The sequence below is a fragment of the Telopea speciosissima genome, chromosome 6 (genome assembly GCF_018873765.1).
Source record: "Telopea speciosissima isolate NSW1024214 ecotype Mountain lineage chromosome 6, Tspe_v1, whole genome shotgun sequence".
NCBI lineage: Eukaryota > Viridiplantae > Streptophyta > Magnoliopsida > Proteales > Proteaceae > Telopea > Telopea speciosissima.
Window position 1 is genome coordinate 67,309,289 of NC_057921.1, and position 23,149 is coordinate 67,332,437.

Genomic DNA, 23,149 nt, shown 5'->3' on the forward strand with positions numbered 1-23,149 from the left:
GATAAATGTATGTAAAAGCAATAATGAAATAAAACAAATTTGGCAGGTAAGTTCCAAACATAGTTAAAATCCTTGTGTATACAATCTTTGAGACAAATGATGCATGTGCCCCTCCAAAACCCTGCAGCAGCAGGGTGCCTCATGCACTGGGGCGCTCTTTTTTGCCACAAATTAGCTCTAAACCAGCACGCTTTTGTTGCTGGTTACCAGAAGCACCAATTGACAAAAACCGGCTGAGATTCCACCGGTTGACATTCTTTTATTTTTTAGTATGAAAATCCCGCTGAAATTTCAAAAACAGCAGAAAATGTACATAACTATCTGAGTATCACTTTCATAATGTCAGATTCTCTGTGCCCTAGGTAATCGCTGAATGTCTTGAACCGAGTAGAACTATCCATCCCTCATCATGGGTTCTCTGCTTTAGATGTGACCAGAATGGATAACTCCAAACCATGACCTCGTTCTACTTCAGAAAATGGCAAGGTCCCAGGGTTCTCCTCCAAAAGAAGACTTAAGGGTGTTTCTGCAGGATATTTATTCAGGATATACTCAATTTGTTCCCCGCTGATCTCCTTCTGATCCAGAAGAACCTGTGAAGAAAGAATAAGCTCAACTGTCAGTAGTTCAGTATCACATACAAAACAAAAATCACAGCCATGCTATACATGCAACTCAACCCCATAGATTAATTGGTAGATATCGTATGTCTTTTACAGATAAATGTGTGATTTTATAGGAGCAGCAAAAGGTCCAGCAACCACAGAATATATAATGGGAAAGAGCCCCAAATACAACTGCAGTCTAGTCACCGCATCCAGGCTAAATCATTGGCCACCCAATAGCCAACACAATTTTCCATTACAAATAGACTGCTAGCATCAGAACTAAGAAATTAAGAGATGCAAATATTTCCTCTGCCCATGGCCCCAAAAAGCTAGAAGATAACCGTTTAATAACCATAGCTTCATCTCATCTCTCAATAAGCAGATCAGACCATCCATGGAAAGAAGAGACCCAAGACATTTAGTAATTTCTTTCAATTAGGCATGATCAAATTACAAGTACAAAACACAGCCCATACAGGACCAGCACTGCATTGACTTCATGATTCCTAACAAACCCTTCCATACCCACAGGCCCCGGGTTATCCAAGGAGCTACCGTCAAAGCTAAGCTTGAGAATTTTAATAGGGGAAAGTCCACCTACTGTATCTGAGGTAACTGGGTTGAAGCAAAGACAATATTAAGGCCAATACCTAATTATGTTGTCAACAGAACCCTGTGAAACCAAAAAAAAAAAAAAAAAAAAAGGCCGTACCTAGTGCACAAGGCTCCCACGTTTAGCAGAATCCTGTGAAACAACTTCAGTAAAAAAGCCCACCTAGCTGGTCTCAACATGATATGTCTGCAACTTCTTGCAAGGATCCCACCCATCCTCTGAACATTCTATTAACTCTAAAATCCACCAGGTCACCAATCCCCCAACTGGTGGGTTTAAAATTGAAACCTTCGTATCTTAATGCATGTATTCAATAATGAGAATATTTCTAGTGGAACATCTTTCACAATCCCTGGAGAGATCACTAATACACCAACGAATAAGTAATTAGTTATTGGTCAAAAAGCATCTTCTGTGGGCTCAGGTAGTGACTACTTTCCAGGAAGGGGATGTGGGTGGAATACACTATTCTGGTAGCCGAAATGGCAGACTCATATGCCCCTGGATATGAGTCTGCAATCCACAACTGCGGAAGCAGAAGCAACAATCCATTAGTCCATTAGATTATCTTTTATACCTTCTAGGCTCCAGTTTTAATCAATAAATAACCACCAACAATTTCATTGGCTTCCCACATTTCTGCACGAAGTAGGTCGATCCAGTGTTATTTAGAGAAGATTAAGACAAATAAATAGTCCATGGATAATCTTCTCTCTTCCATCTTGTGACCATTCTCCCCCAGTTTTGCCCAATTGAGGAAAAAAAAATGAAGGAAAAAGAAAACAACAATAAGGAAGTGCAAAGCTGTGCATCATGGCCTCATGGGAAGCAAATAATTCAATCACCTTTCCTCAACTTACCATTATGTTACTCTTAAGTTGTCTGACAGTCATACAAACCATATAAGCAACAAGCTTCTTAAAAGAGGGGTAGGGAGTGAAACAAAGATACATCACATACCTTGACACTTTTGAGCAGAGCTGCGTGATGCCTCCTCAACAAAGAAACCGTTCTTCCGTAAAATTCGTTAATCAGCTCTTCAGTTCTTTGCGCAACCTGGTCATCCAGATTAAAGTTGATAGGGGGTTCAAACAGGTCATAGTCATCATAAAGTGATCCTTCAAAGTCCAGCCGTGGCCCTACAAAACCAGCTTTTTTCCTCCAAGGAGGTGGCTCTCCATGTATGACCATTGGGTTCTCCAAATTCCATCTAATGGGGACAGCAAAGGAACTAATTACAACATCACTAGCATATAAAGTCCTTATTAAATATTTAAATGTACTAATTCAAGAAGGCCCACATGGTTATAATTTTGCGAGCTAGCCAAGATGCATCTGCAAGGTAGCTGAGGGATGCTCTTGATGTATCCCTTCCATAAAGAACCTCTTCAGCAGCCCTTCCTCCAAGTAATACCTTTACATATATTAATTCGAATCAAAATGGTGCATTTTGGAAGAAGGAAAAAGAAACGTCGGTATTCAGTAGACTTCAGCATATTCATCCCCATTCCATAACTGTCACATTTGTGTAGGTAGGGAGACAGACACCACCATACACAGTTTGTGAGGGGATCAAGTGAATCTGAATCTGAAGCAGGGTGGCACATGCCGAAGCCCATGTCTAATCTGTTTCTGGGAAAGAAAAAGCAGGTTAACAGTGATCAAGACATCAATTGAACTGAGCAATCAGACCTGAAGGCGATGCAACAACTGGGGTCGGCGCTCAAACATATATGATTCATCATCAAGACGATGAAAAACAATCTGAGAGAATGTCTGCATGCATCAATAAACAAGATATTTTTCTGCATAAATACATCTAGACAAATCCATCATCAAAGTAAATAGATCTAAGCAGACATATTGGATAAAGACAGACACACATTAGAACTCCATTCATATTGAATTAATTGAAGGTCCAACCAAGTAGATATATATGGATTAACAAATAGACACGACTGATGATCTATATGAGCCCCTAAATTAGGAGGTTTTGAATATTGGAGATATTATAAGTTTGGTGAGTACCCTTTTTGCACCAATATGGTTTTCCATGACCTACAGAACAGTAGTAGACCAAATGGGAGCAGTTCTAGCCAACATGAAATTTGGCGCCACTAGCATGATTTGCTCAATTAAAAAGTTCACTAGTATTTTACTCTACTAACATGCCTCTAAATGCATGCAGAAGTAAATACAAGGGGGGTGGGGGGCGGGGAGGGGAATACAAATGGAGCCCTCTAAAAAATTGACAAAGAAACAACAAAAGGGAGACCAGGGAAAAGCCCTACAGAATTACAACCTGGCCACGAGGGATAATCGAGATGCGTTCACAGAATTCAACCTTTGCATTCTCAAACCGTCTCAGCAAATGAGATGTCAATGCAGTTCCAACCTCAGTAGTAGCTCTACGACATTGCCCTTGATGACCCAGTTCAATTCCCACCCGTTTAGGTCCCACAGTGAGTCGATCAACCGCATCATCCACATCTGACTGAAGAATAGAATCATGTCCTTTCCTGACTGCCACCAGAGCAGCCTCTTGGAGTAGCTGTGCTAATTTTGCTCCTGTCCACCCTGATAACCAAATATATGGCTTCAGATCTCTAGGTCACTTGGAACGCTGACCAACTATATAATGGTAACTTGTTAAATCAACCTGATATGTGGGGCCTAAATACTCAGTGAAAGCTTTAGAACACTCAGCCAATAGGATCAAGAAAACATAACGACAAGTAACAGGTTAAAATTATGGTAGATTACAAGACAAACTACCACATCAGGACCCAGGGCCCATATGCAGGATCCAAGTATCTGATCAATAGGCTATTCTAAACTGTTTGCCTAACTTTTTGACATTTTATATCCTATACCAGCATGCGAAGATTGTACATCATTGAGATGCATTAGCCTACTCTGTAGTAATACCAACTAACTTCTAATGTGATCATTAGTAAATGACATAATATAATCCAACAAATGATTATCAATGAATATAGTTACAAGAAGAATTCCTCCCTACTTACTCAGTAACAAAGTCATCCTCATTAGATGAGAAATCTCAGACATTATAAGTCAGCTCTGAAAAACAGACTGGCAATGAAATGCCTGAGGATCTGGTATAGGTTCAATCAACTTCAACCCATTTTTTGCTCTGGCAAGCAACATTTCAACTGGCTTTGTTTTTCATTAAAAAAAACCACCCTCCCCCTTCTTTTATCAAGAGTGACCGATTCCTAGAAAAAGAGGTTGTGGCTTGAACCAAACCGCAGGGTTTGCAATTATGGTCTCAACTGTCCAGTTTGGTCCAATTCTCTTAAAATGATTATCAACTAAATATTCTTGACGAAAAATTGACACATATTCCCCAGTATGCTACCAAACATGGTGGCTCTATTACATGTTAAGGTTTCCAATTGATTGCAATTGAATATAAGATGATGCACACAATAAATCAAGAATATTGAAAACGAAAGGACGTCATACCAGGTAAATTCTGTGCATAGATGTGAAGGTCAACAGATGGAGACATTTTCACTTTACGAGCATGAACTTTTAAGATGTCATACCTCCCTTTTGCACCTGGAGGACGGATTCTTATCTACAAAAGTAGGAAAAAGGAAATAATAGGAAAATAACAAGCCAATGTTTGACAAAGTTATCACAGGAAGAAAGTTAAAGCAACAAGCACCAAATTCAGTCTGTTGTCTTGATTGGCTTGGGATGCTGCCAAAGGATTTTGCCATTGGCAAGGAGAATGCTTGTCATGGTGGAGCCGTGGAGGGCCTTTCACCATATAAAGAGATACATGGACAAGAAACAGTTTATACAAAGAGAGATTGAAAAATTTGCCAATTGCATACTCCAATAAATAGCTCAATACATCATTAGGCATTTGTCTTGAACTCAGCATACACTCATTACTGGATAGGATTACATTTTTTTGCCAACTAAATTTTATTTGATATCCTGGTGGATGGATGTTCCATTTGTTCCTATTTTCATTAACTAACAAAAAACAAACCTTTCGGTCAAAACGACCTGGCCGAAGAAGTGCTGGATCTAACAAATCCATGCGGTTTGTTGCACCTAAGAATATGACACCTTTTCCAGTATCAAATCCATCAAGCTCTATCAGAAGCTGGTTCAGCGTAGTTTCCCTCTCTTGAGTAGCTGCAGTATATAGGTAGTTGGTGGATTCACTAAAAATTCCTTGACGCCTGATCATGCCAAAGAAAACCAAGTCATTTCCTTGATGAATAAAATATTAATTTGCTTTTTATTATTATTATTTTTTCATGGCTACCCATACTAATATGCTATTAAAAATTCTATGAATAAATAAATCAATTTATTGTATAACATAAACAAATTTGCCAAACTATTTAACTGGTAGGAAGATGATTTGGATATTTTACAAAAACTATGTGTTTTATTCATGTTCGGAAAACCAACCAGAAGAGATAGAGTACTTTGAAAATGCTCACACAAAAAGTTAGTTTAGAACACATCACTACCATGATTCCTGAGGCCATCAGCATGAAGCTCTTATCTTCCAAAATTTTCTATTATCAATAACATTAGAATTCAATCTCTCCTTAAGATATAATCCCCCATCTGTATGCCCTTAGTCAATAAAAATACTCTACATTTCAAATAATAGAATTTCAGAAGAATGCAAGACTTAAAATCCGAAATCTCTCTTCCCTCTCAAATATTCCAACAGATGATGAACAGGAGCAGAGACCCTAAAATTCCCCTAAGACCAAGAAAATAAGTTGCCTCACTAAAACACATTCCAAGCCAAAAAAGATATCTAGAAAAGCTCCATGGAATGTGAATGGGAAGACTATCTGAATACAAAATGTGCAATTTGATTTTCTTCACTGTTTCCCAAATTTCAAAATCTTTGCAATATCTTCATCACTCCAATATTTCTACAGAAGTTCTAGACATTTCCTATGTTTCCTGACCTTTTCTTATCGTTTAAGGACTAAGATGACAAAGGTACTCAACATTTTAAACCCTAACTGAACCTGAGAAACTTCATCATCGGTGATGACTTTGAGTATTTCATTAGCTGGGCTACCAGTAGGAAGATATGTTCTAGGATGCTTTTTTTCATTTCAGTAAGCAAAAGGTCCCAGGCACAAACATCTCATTTTACCAAATATTGAACTCATGACATAAAATACCGCCTTCCCAGAAGAGTTACAAGGGTTGGCTTATATGCTGGAACATATATGCCAATGTAATCTTATTATCGTAGTGTTTTCTCTTCATTTTGCTTTGATGCTGAAGTCCAAATTTTACTAAATCAGTGAGGGGTGATGATTGGCATACAGTCTATTTTATAGTTCCGAACATGGTAGTTCTGCTTTCCACAAACTTCATTATAGTGTTTCCACAAGAAGTTCGTATCCCTTACAGAGGGAGGGGAATTTGGCAACACTTGTGTAATCTGTGACCAAACTATTGACTTATAAAGCTTTACATATTAATGATTGACCAATAGAACTCAAGGTTCACACCTTGACACCCTAAAATGCTTGAATACAAGAAACAACTGAAAGTAAACAATATAAGACACCAAAAGGCCAAAACTACATAAAAAGAAAAAAAGAGAGAGCGTCCTAGTGCAGGAGAGGATGTTTCCAAGTTTTGAACCCACAACCAACAGGTTGCAATGCGCCAAGGCTCGCCCATTTGGTTGCAAAATGCCAAAACTACATACAGACAATACTTATATAATAAAAGGGGATAGGAGGATGACTACAAACTAGCGAGTAATATATCCCAATAACAGATGAAATTAAAGAGAAAGAGATTATTCAAATGCCACTAGTAACAGAAAGTTACCATGATATACACCATACCTAGTAGCCAATGCATCAATTTCATCAATAAAGATAACCGATGGTTTGTTTACCTGTATGAAGAAACAATGAAATTTTGAAGAAATTTAGTCTTCCCACATATAAAATAATTATTCAATTACAGAACTCACTTTGTTAGCTTTCCATGATTACAGAAATCATCAAGAACAAATGGAAAAGAAACATAATGATCCTTGTAGCTCGTTGCAATAACCTTGTGCTTTCTTAGTTCACAAAAAAAAAAACCTAAAATTACAACCTCAGCATCCAAATAAGTTAGAGGCACTTGGATACACAAACATATACATATTACAAAGATTATTTGTGCTCCTTATAGAAACAACTTTATACAAAGATAACTATGTTCTTGTTTCAATCTTGGATGTATTGGCATCTCTAATATAGTAAACGTTAGAAGTGGAATATAGATTTTTTTTTTTTAAAAAGTAATATAAAAACAGACAACATTTTGTGGTGGTGATGAGCTTTTTTTCCTTCCCGAGCTTTTTTTTTTTTTTTGGGGGGGGGGGGGGGGTAGAACATTCCATGTAAAGAAAAGAAGTGGGTAAGACAATCACCTTAGCTCTCTTAAACAGATCCCTAATACGGGCAGAACCAACACCGACTAGGACTTCAACAAATTCTGAACCAGCCATTTGGTAAAAAGGAACACCAGCTTCGCCAGCTATAGCTTTGGCCACCAAAGTCTGAAATAAGTGAGAAGACATTATCCTGTGAGATATAGTTTATAAATTACTACACCCCAATTGCAAGGCTCTGTCAAGTTAAGACCTTTCCACATCCAGGAGGACCCTCCAAAAGAACCCCGTGCGGAGGCTTTATTCCCATCTTATCAAATAGTTCTGGATTCTTCAGGTACCTCACCAACTGATCAACAAAATATGAGCGAAAAATTACAATCTGAGATGGGAGATAAAAAAAAAAAAATACAGAAATACACTCAGCCTACATGAAACAGATACATAATATGTTGTAAGAAAGAGAAGAAAAGACATGCATTTTATAAAGAATGAAACCGATTAAAATAGTTTTATTGAATCTGGATGTGGACGTGAAATGACTTGTATACATCTATATAATTTTATTGAGTAAGCGTGTAAACAAGAAATAACTTGTATATATCTAGATAGTATTGCTGCATAGTATGAAGATGTGAAATAACGTGCACAGACCTAAATGCTATATCTAGATAGTTTTATTAAGTATATATCTATATAGTCTTATAATCTTATTGAATAAAAATGCAGATATAAAAGGGCATACCCAGTGCACAAGCCACCCACCACTGCAGGGTCTGGGGAGGATCATAATGTACACAGCCTTACCCGCTTGGCGGAGAGGCTGTTTCCTGACTCAAACCCGTGACCACTAGGTCGCAATGGAGCAACCTTACCATTGCGCCGAGGTTCACCCTCAATAAGAATGCAGATGTAAATTGGTCAAATTGAGCCCGTGGTTCAAGAAGTTAGTTCCAAATTTAAGTCCCCAATGGGTTATATTGGTCATGGGCTAAGTAATTTTAAGTTTTTTATTGTAATGGGCCCATTCTATAAGCCCAAATAGGTGGGGCTTGGAGCCTACACAAAAATAGGGATTGATTGTTGAAGTAATACCAAACACAGATAACCAGTGTTAGCAAAAGAGAAGGATGAGGAAGAAGAAGAAAGAGGAGAAGAGAGGAAAGGAGTTGCAAGTATAAGAGAAGAAAACACTCACGGCTTGGTCATTGTGCCAAACTGTGACCTACTTTGCTGCTCATATAACTTAATGAGAAAAGACAAATTAAAAGTATAACCCTAAACTACTAAACATTACATGAAGTACCACTAAACCAGAACTATGTACCCAAAATACCCCCTACAGTAGCACTAACACAATCGGAACAATTTTAGCAGTTGTAAAATGCAGGGCAGCATCAGATGTAGGGTCTTAGATTATTCATAGAAGGGATGTTACGACACCAGTTATAGGGTGAACAGTACAAACACTAACTCATAAACGAACATCCAAGAACAAAGAAATGAGCTATGATGCATTTCAATAAACTGGAGGTATAACAAACACCTTACCTCTTGGAGTTCTTCCACTGCTTCATCAATACCTGCCACATCATTAAATTTCACTCCTGTTGAACCCTGAGGGAATGCCATTGAAAAATATTAGAAAGAAAATTAAAAAGTGTGAAAATTTTATTCTTTTCCCCCCAAAAAATATATGATGTATTGAACACGTTTCAAAAACTAACATCGACTCGAGCTTGTGGCTTAGACTGTCCAAATTCAAGCCCTTGCCAAATATCCTGCATCAGATATATAAACTAAGATTACTCATCAGGGGGTAAAAGGGGGAAAAGAAGAAGAAGAAACATGAAGTAGATTACTAAGACCTTGATAATCCAGCTTTGGAAGCACCATTACTTTAACTAATTAAAGCATATCAACTTTATTAGAATTTGTAAAATGAGGCAATCCTTACCCATTTCCTGAAGTTCTTTGGTCTCCTTGAAAGAGTAAATCGGACAAGAAGGACCATAGTCAAAAGGACCAGCATGATTGGCTTAAGCATCTCAAGACTCGCCGACACACCACCAAAAGTATAGTATTCATACAGCTTTGAGAAAATTCCTCCATCACTAGATATATCAACCAAATTCTCCCAGATTCTCTCTCCGATACTAAAAACAATACCTAAGACAATATTAAGAAATGGCTTCACCAGAGGCCAAACAACATATACAGCCACCACAAACAGGAAACTGGTGACAGCAAATACTGCTGATGCCAGGAACCCCCCAACAATAACTGCAGCGGCAGCCATCAGAGTTGTCACCATACCAAGTTCCACCATCATTCTGCTAGATATGGAAGACGCCACAGGATGAGGGTACTCAGGCAATTTTCCTACATAGGACTGTATTTCAAGAGTTATTTGTCAGAGAACTTGGAACTACTGAAATCTCGAACACTTAATAACATACTCATAATTCAAACAGCATCTCAGATATATATATATATTTTTTAAAAAGAAGCAAAAAGGAAAGAAATGGAATCCAATGATAAATCCTTCACAAAAATAACAATGCATGAGAAAACAGATTAAGCAATGTTGGATGCTGATAACTCAAAAACCTGGTGTTATATTTGTTGAATTCCAGGTTGACTGTGTCAAGATGAAGTTCTTAAAATCAGGGTCACAACAGCAAACTATATTCATACCTGGCTCAAGACCAAAGCTTTGGTGGAAATTTTCAAGATTTCAGAGAATTTTCAGTCAAATTATGGGGGAAATAAAGGAGGAGAGAACAAAAATTTCATTGAGTTGTGCTGTTTCTTCACTTTTTTCCTATTCCTCGTCCTCCTTTACTACTACTCTATATTTCCAACTTCCACCCAATCCCTTACCTATTCCCGTGGTTCAAATTTTGGTCGAAATGACAGAAATTTAGCAAAATATTTCGGTTTCAACAGAAATGGAAATGGGGTTGAAATCCAAAATTTCAAACCTTGCCTATTCCCTTAAGCAAAAATATTTTTATGTTCTTGTCCCCTTCTGGTTACTATTGAAAGAATGCAATCACAGAATTTCTGAAAATATCATGAGCACATGGAATTTAAATCATGTTTTGCATAAGTTGCAGTTGCTTGCTTTCTATCTTAAATTAGAAAAAGAAAAAAGTTATCATGGGGAGAATCCTTCAACTCTAATTTGTGTTCTCCTGAATAAACCATTGCTAACATTCTTGGTAGCCAATAATTAAATACATAAATAAAGCATCAACCAGTTTCCAAATTATTTATTTCATGCTACCGCTATATTGACTGGGAGGGGGGGGGGGGGGATGGGATCTTCCACAGAGTTGTATGTGGTTATGCAAAGCGACTGATTACCATGGTGTGCCTCTCAATTTCATATTTTGGGCCCGAGTACTCCTCCAAGATGGTCTGTGCTTGATTCTCACCCAATTTTATTGCCCTGCCATTGCATTGTGAGTGAGAATCAATATTAGCACCAAATTCAAAAATATTACTAAGTAACACGATATTCACCACTTGGTTCTATGCAAAGCCTTTTCACCGGGGATTTCTTTCAAGTCCACGATGAAATCTCGATATCCATAGCCAGACGCAATCCCTGAAACCTCTTTTAACGTTAACAACTTAATCTTATTGGTCTTTAAGGCCTTCTGAAAATTTTCGAAACTCATCTTGGGGAGTTCCTCTAAATTTCTATCGAACTCCTCTTCTTCAGATAGATCTGCTTTGAAAACCTCTTCAGGAACGTAGAGCTTCCCCTTGTGTTCCCTTAACATATCCTTGAGATAAACAGGACCCGAAGATTCTCCTCTCTGATCACCAGCTTCATCTCTCACCTGCTTAGACCTTGATCTCGTAATCCACCGCTTCACAGTATCTAGAATCCCGACATCCAGACCCTTAGTCAGGTTCTCCTTTTCTTTGAGTGTATAGAATTTGTTCCCAACCAGAAACCTGGGTTCCAATTGGCTGGGGTTTTCTTTCAAAACCCTGGAGACAAAGTCATCCGCAGTAGCTTTACTGCCACTATCAGACTGAGACGCTTGCTGCGAATCTGACTCCCCAGAAGACGACGCATATGAAAGGGAGATAATTCCCCTTCTTCCGATGCTTCTGTTGAAATTGAGCTGTTTCGGCTTCTTACGAATCGAAATCAAGCTCACCTGCGACCTCTGGAGATTCACATTGCCGTTCCATTGGGGATGAAAAGCCCTAGGGGTTGAAAGAATCTCACATGCTTTCATTGTTCGAAGCGATGTCTCATATAGAATCAAAGATTACGAAGAAAAGTAGTCATTTCATGTGTTCGTAACTTCGAAGGAGAAATTTCTTCGGGCGGGAAGAGACTTGAGAGCTGTTGGTGAGAGCTCCCAGAGGTTTTGGGAGCTTTTAAGGTTTCTTTATCCCCTATCAGATGTTTGTAATTTTTGTGAATTTTTATTTAAATAAAAAAAAAGTTAATGAAATATTAACGCTAAAAGGGTCAATACAAAACTTTTTAACAAACTAAGGCTGTCTTCATACAGTATAAATGGAACAAAAGTTGGAATTACCAAGAAAAAAATCCTGAGTTTATCTTCATACAAGGTAAAAAGAGAATCTCTTCAGCCACTGTTTCTAATTTTTTTAATAGAGAGTGTGAGTTAACGATGTGGTTAATCTAACATTAGACCTATCACCTTTTTTTGGGTAAGAGATCACTACTTGATTGTGTAGCTCATGAACCAGTCTAGGGGCCAATGAGAGTGCACATAAGGGTATCAACAAATACGATCATGGTTGACTTCTAATAGAGCTGATTGGAGATTAATGATGCAACCCCTTTTAGTTGGGATAAGATTATGTTATTGTTGTATCAAGGGTAACGGGTTCATTTTAAAGAAAAGTAAGAAATGTTAAAACAAAAAAACAAAAGAAGAAAAGAATATGAAATTTAAAAGTAAAACTGAAAAAGATCCATATCCACACATCAATTCATAATATTGGACCCCTATTGATGAAATTGATTCTTACACTTAAATTGTTGTGGCGTGGGAGATCCCCTTCACATTGACATTACGGGGAACCTTTGCCCAAAAATTTATTATATATAAGATGAGAGAAAAAAACTATTTACAATTTACAATAGAATTTGAGTAAATATAAAGGGAGACGGTTTACTGCACTGGTGTGGGGGAAATCTTCGACAGCACAGCCATAGCAGCGTGAAGAACTATATCACATATGGGGCCTACATGGTTAAGGTATGAGAAAAAATAATAAAAAAAACTCATGTGAAAGGAAGATATTTCACTACTGGCATGTATAAAGTTTTTCTCAATTATAAATTAAATAGTAGAAAGTTTTTCTTCATCTACGGTGAATAATATCAACAGTCTAATATGTGCAGAAGCTTCCTCTTTCTCATTTTCTTAATAATAAGGAGAAAATTTTCGCCCACTGTCAAGAATATAATTTCCCTCTCACATGAAGATCTTTGTTATGTTTTTTCTCTCTTGCTTTGACCATATAGACTGCCCGTAGGTGATACGATTATCCGCACTGGTATTGATGTGATGTGTAGATTCCTCCCACACGGGCATTGTGGGGACTCTTTTTCTTTTCTTTGTGTACACGTATGCTATGGACGCTCATGAGTCATGACTTTATTAAGAGATAATGGGATCTCATCATCTCTCATGTCTGAAATCCGTCCGATTAGAATCTACGGTGCAACATCGACGGTAAGCTATTTCTCTCTCAGTTTCCCGAAACCCGGCAAAGCCAACTAAGCAAAGCACCTCTTTAGAGACAATTAGACGAAAAAAAAATAGACAAAAGAGAGAGAGGGGGTTAATGTTTGTTATTGGATTGCGATCAAGATCCTTCATTCACTTTCCCTCTTTCCCTCCATCCTCTCTGGTTTTCTTTTTCTTTTCCCCCCTCTCTTGTTCTTCTCTGGTCTACTGCTGTGCTTTCGTTTTGTCGAGAAATCGAGGACGAAGGGATGACATAGAAGAGGAAGAATCTAGAGAAAAGAAGAAAACCCAGAACAACAACTCGTTAGCATTTATATTTTTCTGCATTAGTTTCTCTTTGGCTTTTTATACTTGTATGAATGGAATTGGATAGCATTGAATGTATATCGTCCTCGGACGGGATCGACGGGGAAGAGATCCATCATCATCAGTTCTCGACCAAGACCCATAACAATATCGTCTCCCCGGTGATATCTCCGGCCACCAGCGTCCATGAATTGCTCGAGTGCCCCGTCTGCACCAATTCAATGTACCCACCTATCCATCAGGTCTCTTTCTTTTCCTTAATTTTTTTTTTCAATGGCCTACATCTCTTCCTTTATGTCTCTCTATCATTTCATGTTTTCAAAATATTGAAACTGCGCGATTGTGTTTGATGCGATTGGGGCACCTGGGTTGGGAAATGGGGATGATAATGTGGGTCTGAAAGGAAATTATTATTTTTGGGTATAAATGTTGGCACTTGTTTCGATTCGATTGCGAAATTTTCTATATTTGCCCTGTAATTTTGGTCGTGAGTCATGACCCCGGAGGGGGGGGGGGATTTGCCTTTGGTATTGGTTGTCGAATTTCACACAGTTGTGGTTGAACTCGGGAGGGAGTAACGTTGGTTGAAGTATTATTTCCAGTCAGATTGGTTCTTGCTCTATTCTTTATTGATACTTATATTTGATTGTTCGGGCTTTATGGTTTTTGGGACATGACATTGGATTCGAATGCTTCAAGGGTTCAAAAAATTGCTGATGCCAAGCCTGTTCTTGCACGGGGTAATCTGGGGCGCTATTTGATGGGCAGTCTCTTAATCTTCAGCTGTTATGCAGGGTATTGCAATTTTTCTGGTTCCACCGAGGGCAATATTTACTTTTACTAGTTGAAGTTTTGTCTTGGTTTTGATTTTTTCTTCTGTGCCTCTTTTGTTTTGCTGGAATTGTGGGGTATCATTTTTTTGTTTCGGTTGATGAACTCAATGGTGCATTTGGATCACCAAAAATTTATTGACCAGGGAAGGAGAACTGGGACATCTTTAACTTAGTCAATTATTCCTGGAATTGGCTAGATACATATGCAGGTCGAGACATAGAATGTATTTTTGAAAAATTTTGTGGTCCTTTTGTTGTTTATTTTGTCCGTATTTGTTTAATGTTTGCTTACAGGAAAACCGTCTGTTTCCTCATTCTTGTTGGTATTCATGACATCTTTACTCATAGTAGACGAGTGTCAAGATAATGTTGAAAACTAAAACTAATTGATGAACCAAAAGACCTTTCAGTGGTAGAAGAAAAGAACTAGAAAAGGTTTTGCATGGCCTAAGCAGGAAAAGGTTCATTGGCAGCCCACCTTATTGTGCCTCATGGAAGGATGATTTTGCAACTCCAACGTTGGATAGAGAGGACATGGTCTGGATCAGCAACATGTTGAATTTTGACGTCTAATTCAATCAAATGGGCTCCTGTGTATTGGAATGCACCTTATTGGGATTCTATCCATTAGTGTGCACCGTTTTCTTAGTCCTGAACTTTTAAAGCTGTATTACACCACATGGACGATTTTGCTTCTGCCGAAATTTGACATGTGACCAGGGACCTCGGGGTCTACCTGTCCTCCAAATTTGGGTCACATCTGAGATGCCATGTGGCAAATATTTGGGTTGTACAAGAAGCTCTCCCTTCGTGGGCCGTCCATGAATTCATCGCTCAAAAAGCTATATTGCATGACTATACTTAGTTTAGATATTTTATATTTTGGTCAAGTTATCAATTGATTTCTTATCATGTATTCATTCAGTTCTTTGCATTGTACTCATTTATGTTGATATGAGGTTGGGTCTAATTAATTTTCAATTCGTTTATGCATAATGTTAATATATAATATTCCTTCTAATTGTTAACTTCCTAAATGCTATTGGTCATTTGACTTTCTGTTGCTTCATGAATAAAGTTGCTTACTTTTCTTTTTGAATACTGTTGGGTTTTTAACATAATTCTTTGACACATCCTTAACCTCTTCTTGATTGAAGAGGCTATATAGAATATTGAATGGCTTGCTGAGTTATGGCTATTTATCAGTCTTGAGGAGTATATTGTGATTCTCCATCCTGCTTCTAGATTTCCCTACTCATTCTGATCACTTCTTGTGTCGATTGAAGAGTAATTGAGTGCTCCATATTGTTTCACAATTTTTTAGTTGAGGAAAGGATTTCAAAATTGGAGACATACATTGATGATGATGGTGTTACTTCACTCTACCAGTGAACAAATGTAAGTTTGTCATGCAGATTGTTCCTTTGGACACATGGTATCTAGATATCCCATCATTAGAGGCTTGAATGAGAATTGGATTATATATCCCAGACAAGGTTTTTGTTTTCGTTGGACACTGCATGTGAAGGTCCTTTTGATCATTTCTTCCTCTGCTGTCTCTGGAGCAAAAGTGTTAGGGGTTTGTGTGGCCTCTTTAGACCATCTGAATGTGGTTGATTTGTCTTGTGTGTGTGGGACCTAACACTTGCACCGGTTTGAAGCTTGGACTGCTAGGATCATGCACAACTTAGACTTGGGTATAGACGAGATGCACAATAAGAGCGAGCATCTCAATGGCAAGGCAATCCATGGCAGGAATCATCTTGCTCTATTCAGTCAAATATTCAAAAGCGTTTAAGGGTTTTAATATGGTGGGGTTACACTTTGAGTTGTGGAATAACTTGGCTAACTAATTTGCTTAATAAGATTATGAGCACAAGAAAAATGCCAGATGAATGGAGGAGAATCATTGTAATTCCAATTTATTAAAATAAAGGTGATATATATATATATATATATGGTAAAGAAATAAAGGTGATATTCAAAGTTGTAATTAGTATATAGGAATAAAACTTATGAGTCTTATTATGAAATTATGGGAGAGAGTAATTGAAACCCGTTTAGATATTCACCAAAAAAAAAAAAAAAAACCCGTTTAGACAAGAAACTAATATTTCGGATAACGATTTTGGTTTTATGCCAAGAAGATCAACCACAAAAGTTATTTTTTTGCTTAGGAAACTAATGGAAAGAATTAGAGAATGTAAGAAGGATCTCCATATGGTCGTTATGGGCATGAATAATGTATACGGCTTTAAAACTGGATCCAGTGTGTGTTAGGCAATTTGGACAACTTGACCCAGTTTGTCTGAATTTGAGGTAATTTGTTTCATGCAGTACGAGGAATGTTAGCTTGGTTGGTAAGGGATTTTTTGTGTATACATTAGATTTTGAGTTCAAACCTTGTGTATGACATTTTGTAGCAGTAGTTATACTTAAAGAAACATAACTTTGTGGGAATACATATACTTTAAATATGATAGTTTGGACAAACCGTATTGGACATGATTATAGACCTTTGTCCCAAATCTGGGTTTCGTACAGGGTCTAGGTTGGACAAATAGGCAGAGACATGCCACAGTCAGACCTGGACCAAGATTTTGTCACATCTAGTTTGGCTGAGATTCTCAACATGGGTGAGCTTGTGGCCTGCTTTGCTAGGAGTTTTCTATTTCATCAAGGTATAAGTTTTCCGCTACCGGCTGACTTCAAGATTGCATATGTATGGAATTTTGGTTGAAAGAATGAGAAAACTGGCATCTTGGGAATGGAGCTCATTGAATCGAAGAAAGGTGGTTTCATCAAGGTTTGAAGCTTCTCCTGCAAGCATCCCTTCTTCTTCCTATTCTTTTTTTCAATTATAAATCTCTCTCACTCCTCCCTAAGTCTTGTTACTGATGAAATTTGCAAAAAAATCATAAGATTTGCTATGAAGTGAAAAAGGAGGATGAATTGAAATACTATACAGTGGATCCAAAAGAGGTTCATAAACCGGAGGAGGATGGATTGGGTTTGAGAAACTCATTTAGATGAAGAAATTCCTTTTGGTTAATGGTCATGGCAAATTAGTAGTAAACCAGATAGATTATGGAGGCACCTGCAAATTTTGGTGTGAGGATGGGAGAGTGGGCATGGTCTTGCCACTCATGGGGTGACATAGTGGGAAGCTACAATGGATCTGATTTATACATACTAGGGATAAATTAGAAATTAGAAAGATAGTGAACAGAGTGTCCTTGTATCTCCCACCTAGCTGTTAATCATGAAGCCAAAGTGGCAGATTACATTGATCTCAAATGTCTCTGAAAATAACCTGGACTATAAATTCAGTCTCATTCTTATTAATTGAGAACATAATCTTTGTGGCCTACCTCTGAATGCAGACCACAATGAAGAGAGGAAACACCTATTATGCTAAGTGACTAGATAGGTTAACTTGTATTTTATAGGATGGGCTTCTCCTTGTGTTTGTCTTTGTTCTTGCTTTTCAATGGTCTGGATTTTCTTGCTTTCACTGAAGATGTATGGACTACTAGCTTAAAGCTAAAATGGGACAGACCTTAGAAGTGTATAATGATGTTATGTTGGATTTGTTTTTTATACTGTAATCATAGTCTCTGATGTACTTGCTATTCTTCTTGTCTTGGGAAAAGAAGGCAACATTAATGATGTTCTAACAAAATAATATTCTTACAGTGCCACAATGGCCACACACTGTGCTCCACCTGTAAAACAAGAGTGCACAATCGGTGTCCTACTTGTAGACAGGAACTTGGAGACATCAGGTGTCTAGCTTTGGAGAAGGTGGCCGAGTCACTTGAACTACCCTGCAAATACTGCTCCCTGGGTTGCCCGGAGATCTTCCCCTACTACAGCAAGCTTAAGCATGAAGCACAGTGCAACTTTAGACCATACAACTGCCCATATGCTGGATCAGAGTGTTCTGTTGTGGGGGATATCCCTTTTCTTGTTAACCATTTGAGGGATGATCATAAGGTTGATATGCACACTGGATGCACATTCAATCATCGCTATGTCAAGTCTAATCCCCGTGAAGTTGAAAATGCCACCTGGATGCTTACTGTAAGTATGGTTTTCTTTTTGAGAATTTCAGTTTGGATTTCAAGATTATGGTGACAGAAAATTGTAATGGACCTCAACAAGAACACTTTCATTCATCATCCATAGTTTGGTAGCATAATGAAGTTCTGAGGAACACTTTTTTTAATCCAGTCTTGCCATTTATACACCGCATTTCTATCTTGGGTTTTTTATGTCTTCATCCCATGAAGCATATTCAATCTATTCACGAGACAATTTGGACCATTTAGTGTGTGGAGAACCTTGTTCTGGATCATAGCTCAATAATCATTCTACTTGGGTGACACTATATGGACACTCTAGGGACAAAAATACTTGGAATTAATTATCAACAATTGGGTGATAACAATTATAAGTCACCTGATTAGTGTGGGCACTCCATGGGGATGTGGCTCAGAAGTAGCACTGTTAAGATCAATAAGAACAATTGAAACAATTTATTCTGCAGCAATCTATTAAAAAAAACTGCAGCAGGCATGACTGATGTGCTAGTCACAGAACCTTATCTGGGATGGCCCAGCTCTCTTGGTTGCAAATAAGATTCAGGCTCCCAATCCCAAAGTATAATCCTGATGGCAATGTTGCTCTTTTTGTAGGTCTTCAATTGTTTCGGTCAGTACTTCTGCCTGCACTTTGAAGCCTTCCAGCTTGGCATGGCTCCCGTGTACATGGCATTCCTCCGTTTTATGGGTGATGAGAATGAGGCTCGCAATTTTAGCTACAGCTTGGAGGTTGGGGCAAATGGCCGTAAACTCACATGGGAGGGCACACCACGGAGCATTCGCGATGGCCACCGGAAGGTCAGGGACAGCCATGACGGCCTCGTTATTCAACGGAACATGGCACTTTTCTTCTCTGGTGGAGACAGGAAGGAATTGAAGCTACGGGTTACAGGGCGTATCTGGAAGGAGCAACAGAACTCTGACGCTGGCGTGTGCATTCCCAATCTTTGTAGCTGAAATGTGATTAACAGTCTCATTGTGTTATGCTGGGGTTGCATACCCATTCTTTGTAGTTTTGAGACTCATGGGACTACAGTTCTACGCTTCTACTGGTTCTTGGTCGTGTGCGTCCAAATCCTATGCTCCTCTGTCTCTCTCTCTGCGTGTTGTATGTGTGCCAACTTTTCTGGTAGCTTAATTATGTACAAGATGCTGGGGAATCGTGAAAGGTTTATAGATGTGAGAGGTTTGTTCTTCAGTGGCTTGGCTTATAATTTTTCCAACTTTTTCTTTTGGTTTGTTAGATTAAATTTGGTGAAATAGATTTTATCGCTTAGGTTTGATCTAACACAGCAAGAGCTGCAACATCTATGGTTTGTTGAAGCACTTAACTTCTTGCATCCCAACAATATAACTCTCCGATGGAAAACACCAGAAAAGGTCGTCTCACGCCCAGTTTCTCCTGTGTCATACAATATTTCAACCAGATAGTCTGCATCTTTCTGGACAATCAAACTTACCCTTAAATGAAGTTGAAAAGGAAAGAAGCTTCACACTTTGTGCTAAGAACAATTCACTGAATTTACTATACTCATCTTGGGTACAAGATTCCAATCAATTCCAAATAATAGTTGATCTCAACAAACTAACAAAAGACAGATGATCAAATCAATTAATCTACTCCGTTCCAAACAAGGAGGAATTATGAAAAAGAGAGAAACCACGGTGATGCTGTTACTCTTTCAATCTTCCCTTCTACCACCTGACCCATCTTCAGCATCATCAGCCTTACTAGCTTCTTCCACCACCTCACTCGCATCCACAGGATTGAGACCTACACCAACTTCATTACTAACAGCTTCCTCGCTGCTCTCTTCGTCACCAACTTCATTATTAACAGCTTCCTCGCTGCTCTCTTCGTCACCAGAAGCCACTCTAACCTTCGCTATATTCTTTAGGACGGACTCAACGGCAGCCTCACTGACATTAGCAGACTGGGCCGTGGTTGCACTGGCTGCTTCTGCTGCTTCCGCTTCCTTGGCAGCAGCCTCAGCTTTTTCCCTCTCCTTCTCCTCCAACAACTTCACCAATTCCTCCTCTCTTCCCCCTTTCCTCAGAGCATCCGCTGCAACCTCTTGCACCTCTGAACTCAGACCCACACTCTCATCATTCAGCATGCCCGCGACCAACTTCAGTACCTCATCCAGCTTCCCCGCTTCACCCAATGCCTTAAACATCACCTGGTAGTTAGCAGAGTCTACCTTCAACTTCTCCACCATCTGCTCGAAGAACACCATTGCCTCGTCAATGTTCCCCACTTTAATCAATTCATCAATTACCTTATTATAGGCGACTGCATTAGGCCTCAGTTCCGATTCCACCATCTTCCTGAAATACCCAGAAGCATCGTCTGCCCGGTTCTGCGCAAAGCAGGCATCCATGAGCAGAACGTAAGTAAATTCATCTGGTTTAACTCCTTGCTCAGCCATCTCCCGGTAAAGCTCCTCTGCATCTGAAACCATCCCAGCGCCGCATAACTGTTCGATCATATTATTAAAAGACAAGGTGTCTGGCATGCATCTCTTTTCACCCATTTTCTTGAAAATCTCAATCGCATCCTTATATCTACCCTCCGCACAGAAGCCGTCTGCCATAACATTAAAGCTTCCCAGATTCACGGTAAGCCACCTAGGGGGATTGTGCTCTGCCAACATCCTATCAAATAGCTTCATTGCCTCTTCGAACTTACCGTTCTTGCTCAACGCATCCAACACCGAATTGTAAGCCACGGCAGCCATCCTAACCTTAGAATTCTCCCCGACGGCCTCTTCATAACAGTCCATCGCCTCTTTCTCCATTCCTTTGAGGAAGTATCCCTTCATCAAGCTCCCGTAAACGATCCCATCCGAGACAAACCCTAGCTTCTCCCTTAACTCCTCATAAAGAGCCAGAACTCCGTCAGGATCCGACTTCTTCACAAGCCCCAACATGAGATAATTATAGACAATTGAATCCGGCGCGAAACCCTTGTCGAGCATCTCATTTTTCAGTTCTAATGCCCGATCAACCTTGTTGTTATCCACAAGCCCCTTCATAAGAATGCGATAAGTAGTTGGAGAAGGATTAAATGGAGCATCATTGATGAGCTGCTTATAATGTTCGAGAGCAGTGTCAGTTTTCCTACAATCACAGTAGGCGTTAATAAGGAGATTGTGGGTGACGACGTTTGCAGCGACACCAGCCTGAGTGATGAATCGATGAAGCGAGAGAAGATCGGAGTATCGAGATTGGCGGAGGAGAGCGGCCATGACAGCGTTACAAGTGAAGATGGTGGGTCTACAATTGGAGTAGATTGAGTGCCGAGTGAGGAGTGCGGCCTCATCGAGGTCGTTCTTGCGGATGAGGGTAAGGATTTGATTGTGGAGATTGAGGCGATTGCCGGTGACAACGGAGACGGATTCTGGGAGTTTGGGAGCGTTAGGATTAGGGTTAGGGTTTATGGGACGTTGTTGGGGTTGGGAGTGACGGAGTGAGTTGAGAGGGGGTTCGATTCGAAGGCGGCGCTTGCGGAGGCGACGCTCGGCGGCTGCTTCTTCAGGGCTGGCGAAGGAGAGAAGGCGACGTTGGAGGAAGAAAGATGGAGGACTACAAGGATGGTGAGGTTTCGTTAGAGTTTTGAGGTGGGTGAGGAAAGTGGGTTTGGAGAGAGCCATTTCGTCACCTTCGTCGGCAGGAGAAGAAAGGTTAAAGGGGCAAACTTCTTCTTGAACTCTAGGAGAGAAAGGGGGGGTTTTGAAGGGTTTTGGGGCATTTTTCGGCTTTATTCTGAAAAATACATTTTTCTGACAAACTATTTGACATTTTACTGTAAGCCAAATGTATTGTCCATACTGGCAGCGTCTTTGAAGTTTTAGCATAACCATAACCTAAATCGATTAAGGGTTGTACACGATCGCCACTTCAACCGTCGACCGGGAGAGGAGAGGGTGTGTAAGTAATACCATTTCTATATATTTTATTGGACTAAGAATACCATTTCTGTATCTTTTATTGGATTAAGGACCGAAATATTGGCTATACACATACACAGCCGTGCATAGATCATTTTTTTTATTAATTATTAGGGCTGGGGGCGTACATGTGCCCAGACACATGGGGGTGAGCGTAATGACCGGCCTGTCCCCCTGAATGACCGAAATGACTGCCTCGTCCAGCCCCATGTGTTTAGGCACAGCCTGTGCTCCTTGTACGACTCTAAGTAGAAAACATCGCTCCTAATTATTATGGAAAGTTACTTAGATCTACTAAATAAGAATAAAAATTACAAGAAAAGAAGGTTTCAAATTTGTTTTACATCCATTACTTTCTATTTTAAAAAGATTTACTTAATCCCCAAAGTTGGTTAGTACTCATGCCACGACTGCATGGACAGACAGCAGCAGAAGATCACGATCTATTCAACGGGTAGAATTTCCAAATTATCCTTCCACATGGCAATAAACACAAGATGTGCTTTGAGAACATCATTAGGCTCCTTTTGTTTCAATTTTTTCTTTCCAGAAATTTGAATTTGAATTA

General features: G+C 39.2%; 3 protein-coding genes across 4 annotated transcripts in view; 1 reads left to right on the plus strand and 2 right to left on the minus strand.

Moving 5' to 3' along the window:
• Window positions 1-311: 311 nt before the first annotated feature.
• LOC122666129 (probable inactive ATP-dependent zinc metalloprotease FTSHI 1, chloroplastic) overlaps window positions 312-23,149 on the minus strand; it is a 29,499-nt gene continuing 6,661 nt past the window's right edge. The window contains exons 2-16 of the mRNA XM_043862253.1: window positions 11,165-12,018; window positions 11,006-11,090; window positions 9,594-10,028; window positions 9,364-9,417; window positions 9,188-9,253; window positions 7,890-7,985; window positions 7,676-7,804; window positions 7,098-7,150; window positions 5,246-5,441; window positions 4,708-4,822; window positions 3,524-3,798; window positions 2,914-2,997; window positions 2,523-2,635; window positions 2,182-2,431; window positions 312-593 (exon numbers count right to left, since the gene is read on the minus strand). Coding sequence (XP_043718188.1) covers window positions 408-593; window positions 2,182-2,431; window positions 2,523-2,635; window positions 2,914-2,997; window positions 3,524-3,798; window positions 4,708-4,822; window positions 5,246-5,441; window positions 7,098-7,150; window positions 7,676-7,804; window positions 7,890-7,985; window positions 9,188-9,253; window positions 9,364-9,417; window positions 9,594-10,028; window positions 11,006-11,090; window positions 11,165-11,895 — 2,868 coding nt within the window. The 5' untranslated portion in view covers window positions 11,896-12,018 and the 3' untranslated portion in view covers window positions 312-407. The remainder of the gene's footprint in view (window positions 594-2,181; window positions 2,432-2,522; window positions 2,636-2,913; window positions 2,998-3,523; window positions 3,799-4,707; window positions 4,823-5,245; window positions 5,442-7,097; window positions 7,151-7,675; window positions 7,805-7,889; window positions 7,986-9,187; window positions 9,254-9,363; window positions 9,418-9,593; window positions 10,029-11,005; window positions 11,091-11,164; window positions 12,019-23,149) is intronic.
• On the plus strand, window positions 13,626-19,829 carry LOC122666137 (E3 ubiquitin-protein ligase SINAT5-like). The gene is made up of 3 exons (XM_043862265.1): window positions 13,626-13,937; window positions 18,225-18,611; window positions 19,226-19,829. The coding sequence occupies exons 1-3, from the start codon at window positions 13,749-13,751 to the stop codon at window positions 19,586-19,588; spliced, it is 939 nt and encodes a 312-aa protein (XP_043718200.1). The 5' UTR covers window positions 13,626-13,748; the 3' UTR covers window positions 19,589-19,829.
• Window positions 20,230-22,319, minus strand: LOC122666132 (pentatricopeptide repeat-containing protein At3g49240, mitochondrial). Of its 2 annotated transcripts, XM_043862255.1 has the most exons (2): window positions 20,496-22,319; window positions 20,230-20,456 (listed from the first exon to the last, which is right to left on the minus strand). In XM_043862255.1, the coding sequence occupies exons 1-2, from the start codon at window positions 22,282-22,284 to the stop codon at window positions 20,314-20,316; spliced, it is 1,932 nt and encodes a 643-aa protein (XP_043718190.1). In that variant the 5' UTR covers window positions 22,285-22,319; the 3' UTR covers window positions 20,230-20,313. The 2 variants fall into 2 exon arrangements, with proteins under 2 accessions (XP_043718190.1, XP_043718189.1); XM_043862254.1 differs by having other exon boundaries at window positions 20,230-22,319.